This window comes from Coptis chinensis, chromosome 3, assembly GCF_015680905.1.
Source record: "Coptis chinensis isolate HL-2020 chromosome 3, ASM1568090v1, whole genome shotgun sequence".
Taxonomy (NCBI): domain Eukaryota; kingdom Viridiplantae; phylum Streptophyta; class Magnoliopsida; order Ranunculales; family Ranunculaceae; genus Coptis; species Coptis chinensis.
The window spans coordinates 18,681,784-18,695,134 of record NC_141458.1 but is presented as its reverse complement, the minus strand read 5'-3'; the positions used below and the strand labels follow the sequence as shown (position 1 = coordinate 18,695,134).

General features: G+C 35.9%; 2 protein-coding genes across 3 annotated transcripts; one reads left to right on the top strand and one right to left on the bottom strand.

Moving 5' to 3' along the window:
• Positions 1 to 473: 473 nt before the first annotated feature.
• LOC147508434 (AP2-like ethylene-responsive transcription factor At1g16060) lies at positions 474 to 3,217 on the bottom strand. The gene is made up of 8 exons (XM_086600965.1): positions 2,720 to 3,217; positions 2,548 to 2,630; positions 2,426 to 2,434; positions 2,242 to 2,330; positions 2,033 to 2,106; positions 1,830 to 1,880; positions 1,507 to 1,583; positions 474 to 1,228 (listed from the first exon to the last, which is right to left on the bottom strand). Exons 1-8 carry the CDS (start codon positions 2,866 to 2,868, stop codon positions 720 to 722), a joined length of 1,041 nt encoding a protein of 346 aa, XP_086457091.1. The 5' UTR covers positions 2,869 to 3,217; the 3' UTR covers positions 474 to 719.
• A 3,333-nt stretch (positions 3,218 to 6,550) lies between these two features.
• On the top strand, positions 6,551 to 10,190 carry LOC147508433 (heptahelical transmembrane protein 3-like). Of its 2 annotated transcripts, XM_086600963.1 has the most exons (5): positions 6,551 to 6,804; positions 6,842 to 7,128; positions 7,206 to 7,310; positions 7,413 to 7,461; positions 9,192 to 10,190. In XM_086600963.1, the coding sequence occupies exons 2-5, from the start codon at positions 6,872 to 6,874 to the stop codon at positions 9,861 to 9,863; spliced, it is 1,083 nt and encodes a 360-aa protein (XP_086457089.1). In that variant the 5' UTR covers positions 6,551 to 6,804; positions 6,842 to 6,871; the 3' UTR covers positions 9,864 to 10,190. The 2 variants fall into 2 exon arrangements, with proteins under 2 accessions (XP_086457089.1, XP_086457088.1); XM_086600962.1 differs by having other exon boundaries at positions 6,551 to 7,128.
• Positions 10,191 to 13,351: the final 3,161 nt, after the last annotated feature.

Here is a 13,351-nt window from a genome sequence, read left to right as displayed (position 1 = left end):
AAGGGATGTTTTAGACGTTACATACCCAGAAATGTAAGTGTCTTTTATTTTTCTGATTCGCCACAAGCACAACGGCAGAAAGACCTTAGCCCAAATACGTGCAATTGTTGAATTAATTGGATACTTCTTTTCTCTCGTTAGTTGTATTAATACTTGACTTCTGTTAAATTAGAACATCTCACTTGCACAGTCGACAGGGTCCTTTCAGTTATATGAATATGATTTGAAAATTTTCAAATGTAATATTTATTTTTGACCTACTTTCAAGATTATAATCTAAGCCACAAAGCAGGAAGTGGAAAAGGATTTAGGGTTAGTTAGACATACCCCCATAACTGTTATCTCCATGGTCAACTGTAGTGAAATTACCATAATACCCTCAACCACGGGGAGCTATTGCTAATTGGAACTAGTAATGGGGGGTATGTCTAACTAACCCAAGGATTTATTTGAAACCTATTAGAACAGAGAAATACAAGTAAAGGACAAGAATCTTACTTGAAGCTCTTATAAGCTGACACATGTCATGTGTTACAAATTTACAAGCGTATCTTGTTAGGAAAATATTTAATGAATGAATGAATAATCTTTCTACATTGAAATTAACAATTAGCATTTCAAAAGAATATTTCTTTAAATAATTTCTCCTCTAATGGTTGTGTCCTTGCCCTTGCCATACCCAAGTAGAACTTTGCTATTGCATTCCCAAGCTCCTTTAATCATGCATCCAGTTCGTGCTCGAACATTGGTGATGAGAATGAATTTAGATCCCAGAAGATAACGTCGTTTCCTTCGACGTAGCTGTCAGAATCCTGACAGTCGAAGTAGGTTTGGACCTCTTCAGGGAAACTGCACTTTGGTGGGTGAGATTCTGGGGGCGTTGAGGGGTAGTCCTGTGCTGACGTTCTCTCCAGCATTTCCTTGAACTTTGATGACTGAAGTAAAAGTCCCAGTGCAGATGAAGCGCTGGAACCGCCTGATGGCTGTGGCTTTCCTTCTAATACTTTGCTTGTGATGGATGTCTGATGATTGAGGAAGCCAATTTCAAACTCGTGATTTGGGTTTGGGTTCAGGTGCGAGTCAGGGCTAGAGTCATTAATTATAGGATCAGTGGGGTTGGGTCGAAGCCACTTGATGTAACGGCTAAGGTCAAAATTGGTAACGGCATTAAGTCCACGGTACTCGATTGCTGCCATGTCGTATGCAGTTGCTGCTTCCTCTTGAGTAGCTATAAGAAACAAAAAGTTTTTGGGGTTGGTAATTTGACAGAGTTAAAGTCATAATATAAAAAGCATAATTGGCTTTGTGATGGTATCCTTGCTTTCATTTGATTTTTGTTGTGTGTTTGCATGTAGCCACTACTTGCTAATCTTTACCTATACAAATCTAGTCTTCCGCTATAGTACCTTTATGGATCTTCTTCTCATGTTTTATAAAGATGTATTGTTTTGCCTAGCGTTTCGTTATGAAATACCTTTATTTTTGGATAACAAATGAATTACTTACCATAAGTTCCAAGATAGAGATATTTGTTTCCAAAGACTCTACCAATTCGAGCTTCCCATCTGCCATTGTGATGATGCCTGCATATTAAGTAGTGTTGTTAGTTACTTAGTTCTGATAAACGAGCTCTCTATCTACTTTATGAAATACATCTAGGGCATCCTATATGCAAATACATTGATCCATGTCTTGATAGGTGTTGATAGAAACTTCTGACATAATTGATTATGGAGAAGTATACATTATGAAGCAAGCTTAAGATTAAAGATTCTAGGAATGGACAATCTGACATAATTGATACATCTCTTTGTTCTGCATGTAAATACCTTGCGACACCTCTGTATTTTGAAACTCCTCGAGAAAATCCACTGCTTTTCCTGCAGTCAGTCCCATAACAGGTTGGTTTCAATTCCACGTTGACGGTTTTTCAGGATATATACTTTTAATTTTTTTTTTTTCTTTTTCATGTTATTACTTATTAGAACAGGCTTGGAAGCGAATAGACATCAACAAATGTTGATTGATTCACCTTCTTAATGATCCTATGTATTCTTCTCTGGACTGACTTTCCATTTCTTCTAGCTCCTCTTGGTAAGTTGATACCTAGAAATACAATTAGTGCAATTAGGATCTCACACCAACTCTGCATTTCAAATACTAGAAGAGGTCTAGTAATGATAAAATATAGATTTCTTTTCGTTTATTGTAAAATATAGAAAATAAGTAACAATATAATACCGGAAAGTTAAGAATGGTTTCGCGTCCCCAATACTTCAATGCTGCCAAGTCATAGGTGTGTGCTGCTGCCTCTTCATCGTTATAGGCACCTAAAATCCCAATTCAATAAATGTGATGTCACTTGAAAAATCTGAATGCTTTTCTTATAAATTTAAACTACGGTCTCCATTATTAGCAAACTTACCGAGATAGACTGTTAAGCATTTAGATTCCACCACAACCATGAGGAGGACAAGGAAACAACACAACAAAAGAATCAGTAAATAGTACTTGGATAACTTGAATAAATAGGTGATTATCACAAACCTTGACGTCCTTTCTTCTTTTGTGTTTCATTCCAACAACTCTTATCCCAGAGATGAGCTTCATACCGACCTGTCCAGCGATGCCTGAAAAAGTTTATAGAATATACAACTAAGAAGAATTAGAGAGTAAAGAAAAACCCAGAAAGTTGATAACACATTTATGCGAATTGAACCTTGTGACTCCTCGATATATTGAGCTACGTTGAGGAGGAGAGTCTCTTGGAACACTCTTTCTCTTTCTTGTCACTTTGGTTGTGGTGTCATTACTTTTATTGTTGGTTTTTACAGTTACTTTCTGGTTCTGCTGTGATACTTTGGCCATTAAGATATTAAAGTGAGGAAACGATGAGGAGGAACTCTAATCTCCAATGTGGGGTTTTCAGCTTTTAAAGAAGAAACACAGGGTGTTTATTGGAAAGTATAATGGGCTGGAAAATGAGAGGTTGCCGGCTAGAAGGGTTGTGCCTGTATTTGTGTAGCTCTTCTGGCTGTCTTCTCCCTCTTGTGTTTATTCCACCTATATTGAATTCGAAAAATGAAGGATGGCTAGCTTTTAAATTTGGATTATTTGAGTTATAGATTATTACTTATTTAAAAAAAAACAGCTTTTCATCAGATAGTTACAAACATTCAATTATTATAAGCTTCTTGAAGAATTGCAGTTTGTTACTAGCGGTAGAAAAAGAATAAATTGAGTTGCATGATGTAGGTGAGCATTTGTCTGTAAGGTTGAATAATTTGGATTATTTAGACGGCAGATGGAAAGAGTGTGACATCAAGAGTTGACCCCTACTCCAAAGTCTGGCCCGAAGTATCAGAATGTGGCCTACTTTTTGTTATTCGGCCTGGCCCAATTCTAGAATATGGGTCCAATGAGCCAGGCTCCAAGAATGTGGCCCCTACTCTTGCAGAAGTATTCCTTACTGATTGACGAATTGACTGTATTTATAAATGTCCCGAACACTTTGCGTAGAGTAGATAGATATCACATTTTGATTAATTTTTGTTCCAATTTCAAAAGCTTATAGGAATCCTCATATAGGACCAATATATTTTTTCAGTTAATTTATTTATTTATTAGTAAAGGACAAAATAAGTTAATAAAACATGCATTTTGTTATTTTGTTTTTAAGTTCCAAATAAAATTCAAAACCACTTAAGTGAGTTTTATGGGTGTTTTTTTTATTTATTGCTAAGGCTGTTTTAAATTACATCAGTAACTCTGGTCACTAGTTCGATTCCCCTCAAGGCCAGTAAGGCCACTGGCGAGGCAGTATCCAGTCAAATTTCCAACCAGAGTCTCGGGATTAGTCGAGGTGCGTGTAAGTGGGCCTGGACACCCGGTTAGAAAAAAAAAAAAAAAAAACTCGGATGTTGGTGTGGTTTCGAATTCCAGACTTCTAGTATCATCACTCAAATGTTTTGCCAATTAAACTAGCTGGTACTTACCAAAATGTGTAGGCAAACTTGTTTTAAGGCTATGTCCACTAGCCCCGTATCCTCGCAAAAGTGGTGTGGGAAGCGGTGGTTTTTGCTTTTCATCTGAATATCACTCTCTATATATAGAGAGAGTGTTTTTGAGGAATGCATAATGCATTCTACGCCAGATAAATTGGAGCCAAATTGAAGAAATACAAATGGTACCACTTGAAGTGGTGCAGAATGGTTAAGCATATAATTTGGCGTCATTTGAAATGGAGTCAATTGTTTTGTGTTCCCACTAAATTAGAAACTAATTATGACCAATTTTTTTATTTTATTTATTTATTTTTTTAAATTTTGCCCCGGTCGGAGTGGCTTAGAATGGTCCGAACCATTATACACTAAAATTTACTCTCCATCTTCAAAACACTGTTTTTTGTGTGTTTTTTTTGGTGGAATGGAGATAGAGGGTAGATGCACGTGCACAGCCCAAAGAGATCAGTCACTCACTTGATACTTTGATAGTGTGTAAGCGTTGGACCCCAGATTTTTGGTATCATCATACCAACTGGGCTAGTTGACACTTGACAGACACTTACAATATTTTGGTTTTTCTGTAGGTATCAATAGGAAACTTGACATTGCTAACTAAGTGACAGTTTCAATTCTCTTCATTATATGCTCTACTTTGAATTTTATCGTTGTCTGTGCTCGCGTTTGTTTGTGTTATTCAATGACCGTTGTTTTCTTGACGCCCAATTGCATGCCTAATTACCCAAAACAAAAGTCGTCCAACTGTTAAAACATGGGATCTGAAACCACTCTCCTTTCTCCTGAAATTTGGGTTTTAATTGACCTATGATCAAAACTGGTTAAAATCATTCTGAAGCTTTCATAGGTCATTCGTGTGAAATGATTAAAAGACCATTTTTTTCTCGAATGGTTCAAATGTTGAACTGAGGCAGGTAAAGGTTAGTGGTTAGGTTATCCATGCTTGTGAAGAGAAGCTGGACAAAATTGGACGGTCGTTTGTGTATCATCAGAAACTCAACTACCATATTCATTCTTTCGTTTCCAACGATCTTGTATAGCCTTACATTTTGGTTAACCAACAGGAGAAAATGGAGCAGAGAAAGGATTGCGTCACCTTATTGTGTGGTCTTAACATGCATTTGGAATTATCACACAATTCACAAGGAGCGTATGTAATACGTTGCAACCATTTAGTCAAACACCTAAAAAGAATGTTGATGAATATGGGCAATCAAATATATATATGTCCATATTCAGATATTCTGGTTTAATCTACTCTGATATTTTGTGTAGGTCCACCAAGTGAATGGTAATGTATGTATGTTTTTCAAAATGTATGCAAAATGCGCCTCGAAAATGTTCTCATAAATCGGGTAGTATGGGTGATAAAAATTGGAAACTCAGGTAACTTAGATTGATCATTCTGATATACATGTCTGTAGGGGTCCGTTTGCCTTCATCATATCAGACTATCAGTAGATGGTCAGGGAGGGTATCACACAAACTTGTTAATACATAAAAGTTAGTTTTTATCCAAACAAAAAGTATCACACAAACTTGCATGCACTATAAATCCATTGTGTGCGGTCCAGCTCACTGCTCACACATTTTCGGCACCAAATTTCAGGCTTTCAGCAACCCCCACTTGAGAACATACCCCAGAAATGTTGATTAGTTTCTGTTAGCTGGTACAAGTGTACAGCAACTTGATACAAATCATACAATTATTTTGAAACCTGAAAGAATCAAAACTGTTTGAACATCCGTGAGACTGTGACCATCCGTGTTTGATACCAGGTTTGAAAAAGATTACAAAAGCACCTGAAAAGAGAGTAGAATGGTCCCATTGTAGGAACAAAGATGCAATCTTTTCATGATGCACTAGTTTTGAGTCCCACTTCACATGAGAGTATGAGACTTCTGGATAATTATCTTTGGAGCAAGTGGGTGATGGAACTTTTATGGCCTGTGCGTTACATCTAAAAGTACTACTTTCCATCATTGGTCTAATCAAAAGTGAGCTACTTTAGCACTGCCACAACTGCTCTAATTCCCTAATTTGTATGCGAGCAAGCAGGGGAAGCAACAACGCTGTGTTGTGATTTTACCTAGTAGATGAAGTTGAAATTAAGAAAAATGTTAATCCAACAATATGCTTTAAGGACTATCGCAACGCCAAGCACTATCACACCTGCAGAAGAGATGAGCAACAAGGTCATACAAGAATGACGCCCATGAGCCATTTTTATGCACCATTTCTAGCACTAATTGTTGTCGTTGCTACACTTTCTCTGTCACAAACTTTCTAACAGACACTACAAGGCACAAATGCAAGGAGCCAAAGACATCAACAGAATTTTCATTTAGCATTTGAATCTCCTAAAACATCAAAAAAGAATCTGGGTGTATTTTTTAATCATTACAACAATTCTTGGGTGAGAATTACACAATAAACAGAGACATTAATCACAATTATCTAATAAACAAAGATATTAGTCATGCTAGTTGTTGAGGGTTATTAAACAACATTTTCCTAACTTTATAAAAATCATAATTTAGCAACAGAAAAAAAATAGAAGCCACAAAGATAAGAAGAGCATAAAAAACATGATTTGAAAAGAATTTCTTGTACGCTTTTATTTCTCATCTCTCAGTTAAGTAGTCAGTCCTTTCACGCCTTTTCTCCCCTCCCTCCTTTTTATCTATAAACTTTTCTCTTTTTTTTTTTTTTTTTCCCGCTTGAAAACTCACACCAAAGTGACCAAACACATTTCCTTTCAAACTTCCTGTTAAACACACCCACACACACACACGAGAGAGAGAGAGAGAGCATTGATCACCAGGGAATGTGAGATCGTTTTCCGGTGACAATGGAAGAAGTGAGGATGGGTGGTGGTGCAAATAACATATTCAGGAGAAAATCAAAGAAGGTGAAGAATTCATGGAAAAAAGAAGAAATGAAAAAGAAGGAGGGGTTGTTTGTGAAGAGATTATTGAAATATGAAGCATTGCCTGATTACATGAAAGATAATGAGTTCATTTTAGATCATTATAGATGTGAATGGCCTTTAAAACATGCCTTTTTAAGCGTTTTCTCTTTGCATAATGAAACTCTTAATGTGTGGACGTAAGTAAAGATCATTATTTCTTCCTCAGATGGTTATTTTTGTAATCAAAATTATAAATTTTTTTGTTTGTGCGCAGGCATTTGGGAGGATTCATGGTGTTTTTTATATTAACAGTGTTGAGTTTCATGGAAACAACAACTTCTGAGTTTCAAGGTTTCTCTTTTGGCTTCTTTTTTTCCAGGTCTCTTTCTGTTTCTTCAATTAATTAATATTTAGTTAATTAATTCAATTTTATATGAATTAATTGCATGTTCTTGTTGCTGATAATTTAATTTATTATCAGATCACATTTGGCGCCTCTGATGATGCCGAACAACTCTGCTTTATCACAAGTAAGTCATATTTTTTTTCCCTGACCATTTTTGTATTATTAAAGAATTTGGAAAGGGGATAGTATTAATTAGGAATGAATGAACATGAGGTGTTAATCACTACTACCTCTCCCCCATCTTTAGGTTTCATTAGACTTAAATAGCTCAACTTTGTTTATCAGCTCAAGTTGCAATGCCGCCAGCTACTTCATTGCCCAGGTTAGGCACTGGGGTGAGCGTAGGTGACACTAGACACAAGGGCACAATTCCATTGATTTCTCCATAGAGTTAGACTCAAGTACAAATTAATGAACCAGAACAATAGAAGATTCATATCTCCAATTGAATACCATTTGTGTTATTTAGATAAGGTTAGGCTTCACATGATATGTTTCAGACTTTCACTTGGTTTGGGGCTTGAAATTTTTGTCATCATTCATGAAGAAAATAAATAAATGGTAGCAAAAGCTTCCCATCCCTGCCCTTTACATTAATACTGCAAACTCTAAAGATACTGCCAGAGGTAAAATTGTTTGTATTCAAAACAAGGTTCCCAACTTCTACAGTTGTTAGCTACCAAAAAAAAAGATAAAAGAAAAAAAAAAAAAAACCTCTACAGTTGTTTGAAATGGAGTTAAAATTAGTCCTAGAGGTAGTGGTTACGTGCAGATTGGATATACTAGGTCCCTTATCTTCATAGTTCATATGGTGAATAATTCCAGAGATGGGCAGGATCGAATTGAATTGTCACCGTACAATCTTGGATTTAGTCTGTTATTTGGTTCCAAAATTTAGAAATTGATTCAAATGGATACGTCAAGAAAGAGAACTGATTATTTTTGAGATAATAGTACTTTGTAAGTGACATCTTAAAGGCAGTGTCTATTTGTTGTATATTTTGTTGCTTTTTCTATTTTCTCAAATATCTCTAGTTCTCTACTCTTTCTCCTATAGTCCTCTATTCATGGATTCACCATCATTTTTCCATACTTGGCATTTATATCATTTTGCATACTTCACTCCTAGTATTGAGATAGTTAGTTTAACTTTCGTCTGCAAGTTATATTTTCCTATAAGCGTATTGAAAGGAAGGTTTCTACCATTTTACCTCTGTTTTACGGAATACTGAAGTTGAGACTGATCCTTTGCCCAATTTTTTAAAATGTTTTGTAGTCACTAGTGAGATACTGTTTTTTGAATTAAAAAAGACAGCAATTTGGTCAGACATTCTTTGATCTATAGGTTTTATCTAAACTTGGAGTTTGTAAATCATGGTAGGAATGCCAAAAAATAAATGATTGAACGATCCCGAAGGCCCCATAATGGTGCAAACCAACTAGAGTAACAAATTATTGCCTACCGGAGTGTAGCAACAAATTGTCATCTCCTCCCAACTAGTATGAGTTGGTTGAAGGAACTTGAACTTTGTATTTTTTTCATTACAATTGTAGAAGTTGGAGGGGAAGGATGGTTCAGATATCCCTAGATGTCAAGGTATTTTACAATGATGATTGGATTAGAATGAGAGACTTTTTTGAGCTTGGAATTTAAAGAGTTATGTTAGGTGTGATTGTTTGTCTAGAATTATGTTTAACAAATCATAGAGAAAATGAAACGGCATCCGACTCCTTAACGTAATGATATAATTTTGCTTATCCAGGATTTCCTTTCTAGAATGTCAGCATCCTATTTTCAGAAGCAATCTTGGGAATTTAATAGAAAGACTTTAATACAATTTACTGATTTGGCAGGATTTGAAAGTGACACATGGGCAACAAGTATTGATATTTGACACGAAGAGAGTTAGTGGCAAAGAGGAAATTCCACGGTGGCCATGTTTTGTGTTCGTGGTTGGTGCCATGGGGTGCTTAGTTTGCAGCTCACTGTCACACCTCCTTGCATGCCACTCTCGCCGTTTCAACCTTTTCTTTTGGCGCCTTGACTATGCCGGCATCTCTCTCATGATAGTTTCTTCCTTTGTACCGCCTATTTATTATGCATTCTATTGCCATCCCAATTTTCGGTCTTTATACCTCACCTCCATTACTGTACTTGGCATCTTTGCAATCATTACTCTCCTCGCCCCAGGACTGTCTACTGCTCGCTTCAGGTATTTCAGGGCGTCTCTTTTCCTTGCTATGGGATTCTCAGGAGTGATCCCTGCTACCCACGCGGTTGTTCTCCACTGGGGCCATAAACCAATTTTCATATCCCTGGCCTATGAGTTAGTGATGGCTGTGTTTTATGCCACAGGAGTTGGTTTCTATGTTAGTCGGATACCAGAGCGTTGGAAGCCTGGGGCATTTGATATTGCTGGACATAGCCATCAAATCTTTCATGTGTTTGTCGTTGCAGGGGCATTGACACACTATGCTGCCACATTAGTTATTATGGATTGGCGTATGGGTTCTCCCATGTGTTAACAGTGTCCCTGAGCATTTGGGTTGGGAAGACTTGACCATGTTGAATGGGCACGTCGTAGGCTAGATGTTTATTTTTTCGCTGAACTTGTATTGACCTTTTGGGTTTCTCAGTCAGCTGGTTGCTTCCTTTACTGTATTAAAGAATGATCTTGCCCTTGCAGTATTGCGTGATGGGGCAATTCGTAAGATATTGTAAAATCATGCAGCTAGAATAGTTGTATAAAAAGAGACTGCTATGATAACTGATGATGTTAATTTGACATCCTTGTCTGTCCATGGCTGTTGAGCATTTGATCATTATATCAGATCCTTATTATCTTTTACTTAGTACTTTCTTTGAACGTGTAATGGTACAACTGTGACTAAGATTCAGAAGCTGGTGATTGTCCTCAGGTTCAAAGTTCAAACCTTGGAGGCGGCCTTCGTACCAAATGTAAAGTAATCAACCAATACTTATTAGAATCAAAAGTTGTCTAGGAGTGGAAAGCTAACTACTTACCGTCTCTCTCTTAGCACCAGTTACGCTGAGTTTTGGAGCTTGGGCCTAACGGATGAACGCTCGTCATTCTTTAATAAGTTTTTGTTAAGAGCATTTCCAATGTAAGTGATTTTGAGGGGAAATAGCAACTTGTCACCTTTAAGAGCCAAAACCAATGGCCTAATGCAAGAATGACTATGGAAGTAGGTAACAATGAGGGTAACACTTGCTACTGAGATAGTTACTGAGTTGTAAACTCGAAACATTTTATTCCGTCTCTTTTTTTTTTTTTTTTTTTTTGGATGGGATGTTTTCATTCCGTCTGGCGTGTTTTTTGACATTTTTTTTTTAAACAGACGGAATGAAATATCCCGTCCGAAGTTTAAAATCACCTCTACATTGGTCATTGGGCAACCCCTGGTAGTTTTTCACCAACAAGATAAGGGGAAATAGTCATGTTAGCGAAAAAAAGATGAGAAATAATCTTACGTGGCGCCTATATAGAGGTAACAAGTTGCTGCTGCTCTAAACGGAAATGTAACACATAATCTCAATTATTGATTTATTGTTGATTTCTAGTGGTGTCATAGGCCCCACTGCAATGTTACGAATCCTTGCATCTCTTTTTTTTCAATTTTTTAAAAATGAACTAGCCTCATGTAGTCATGCCACGTGGAACAATTCCAACATGGTGAGCCCCACCATTTAAAAGAAATTACAATCGAAGTGAAATTACTATTTTACCCTCATATGCAAACTTTTTTCCAACACAAGACCACACCATGTCGATGTGTTTGACAGAAACCAAATTTTAAAATAACGAAATTACAATTTTACCCCTACAAAAGACAATAAAAAAAAATGTAAAATTATGATTTTGCCCTTGCGATGCACACGAATTCACTGTTTATCGACTCCCACATTTTGTTTGTATAGTAAAGATAAAATAGTAAAATTCGGGTATATCACAGAGACAACTATGTAATTTCACATAATATTTAATTGTTTTAATCAAAAGTAGACCTCTAATGTTTGACAATTGTCATAAAATAATACATTTTACAAACATAAGATGACATTTTTACTCCTGACACAAATCCACTGTTTTAATTTCTGGTTTTTTCACCTATAGATCCCACCATAATAAAAATAAAACCAACTTTTTTATTTTCCCCTTCTTATAAGTCCCACATGTTTTGTATGTATATATATTTTTTGAATCAAACTCGTGCAAAGAGGCTAGTCTTACTGTATAGAAAAGACAAAATCTAGAGTACGGGGCACGCATGTCATTTGGGCTCTCCACCAGCAAAAGGTGAGGATGTATTGCATGACAGGATACTGGATCTAGACTCTCTTAGCCCTCTCTTAGCCCTGTGTACCGGTACAACCCTAGAAAAATGTGGTGGTTGATGAATGTCACAGGAGCAAAATTATAATTTTATAATTTTTTTTTGTCTTTTTGAGGGGCAAAATTGTAATTTTATTATTTTAAAATTTAGATTTTGTCAAACACATCGGAATGTCGGAATGGTGGGGTTCTGAAAAAAAAGGTTTGCATATGAAGGTAAAAGAGTAATTATTCGATTATAATTGTACTAGTTATTGAAAAAAAAAAAAAAAAAAAAAAAAAAAAAAAAAAAAAAGGACACGGTACTAGTTAATTTGAACATTTTTCTTTTTACTAAAAGTAAAAGAAAACCAAAATAAAAAAATAAAGAGAACAAAGAGTTACTTCAACTACAGAAGAAAAACCCAACCAAAAAAACTTGTTTATCAAAGAAAAAAAAACTAAAGAGGAGTAAACTCATTATCACAACCACCAATTTTATGAACACAACAAATGAAAAGAGATGATTTCATGAGAAAGTTTCCAATTATAGTAAAAACATAAACTAGTAAGTACACAGAAACAAGTTTTCAAGAGAAAATGAAAAAGTGTTTAAGGGTAACATAAAAAGAAAATAGATGTAGACATTTCGAACCATTGTTCGACAACGGAGGACCAGATAAAACAACAGCAAGAGATGAGATGTTCTTGAGAAGGCGAAAAACTATTTTGAAATAAGATGAGATGTGAGGGCTAGTGTGACATGGTTTGAGGGTTTTATATGGTTAATTAATAATGAAAGATGGTTTTACATGGTTAATTATAATAAGAGGGTTTTACATGATTTGAGGGTTTTGTTTTTGCTTATCTTTGGCACAATATTTGGCTGATACTCTAAAGTTTTTCCTTCTCTCTAACATCTCTGACACAGTTTGATATTGTGATACTCAAAGTACTCTTAGGCTTGTAATTGTAACGTGTATTTTTTTTTCTTCTAATGAATCTTCTCCGTATGGACAACTATTCTTCTTAATACACATGTCAGTGTCCTTGTAGCCGATACCCTCAACAACGAAACACCCCAACGATATCAAAATTATAATAAATATCGTTGCCGAGAAAGCTCATATTAGTATATTATCAAATCACATATAAATTCAACTTTAGAATTAATAGAAAATCTTTTGTTTACATTCACTACTACAGAATGGCACGTATACCAAGGTCAATAAGAACATTTATATCACGGTTCTTCTAAAAACCGTGGGAAATACTTATATACCACAGCGGAAACTTCTTTGGTTATTGGTTTACTAGTATATGCCACAGTTACATGAAAACCGTGGGATAAGTTGGGCCATATACCATGGTTAGTTTTTTTTTTTTTTTCATGAGAGTACTCCACATCCCCACTACCTTAAACAGAAACAGTGGTATATAAATTTTCCACTTTCTATCGTGGTTTATGCCAAATAGTCAAATACACGGGAAAAAAAATAGAAAAAAAAATATACACGTACGAAACTCACTCAAATTGGATTTCCGCTATTCTCTCCCCACAACTTCTACATTTCTACGACTCTTAACCTTTCCAACATTTTCCAACTTCTACCACTCTACCACTCTAACCCAGGGCACTCTTTTTAGCTTGTTCGTGTTTTAATTTGCTTCTCGGTTCGT

Excerpts from the sequence above, each read along its gene's own strand:
- LOC147508434 (XM_086600965.1), bottom strand. The coding sequence starts at position 2,868 with ATGGCCAAAGTATCACAGCAGAACCAGAAAGTAACTGTAAAAACCAAC. Across the intron at positions 2,107-2,241 it reads AAACCATTCTTAACTTTCCG|GTATCAACTTACCAAGAGGA; the intron begins GTATTATATTGT and ends TTGTATTTCTAG. Across the intron at positions 1,881-2,032 it reads TACATAGGATCATTAAGAAG|GAAAAGCAGTGGATTTTCTC; the intron begins GTGAATCAATCA and ends GACTGACTGCAG.
- LOC147508433 (XM_086600963.1), top strand. The coding sequence starts at position 6,872 with ATGGAAGAAGTGAGGATGGGTGGTGGTGCAAATAACATATTCAGGAGA. Across the intron at positions 7,311-7,412 it reads TTTGGCTTCTTTTTTTCCAG|ATCACATTTGGCGCCTCTGA; the intron begins GTCTCTTTCTGT and ends ATTTATTATCAG. Across the intron at positions 7,462-9,191 it reads ACAACTCTGCTTTATCACAA|GATTTGAAAGTGACACATGG; the intron begins GTAAGTCATATT and ends CTGATTTGGCAG.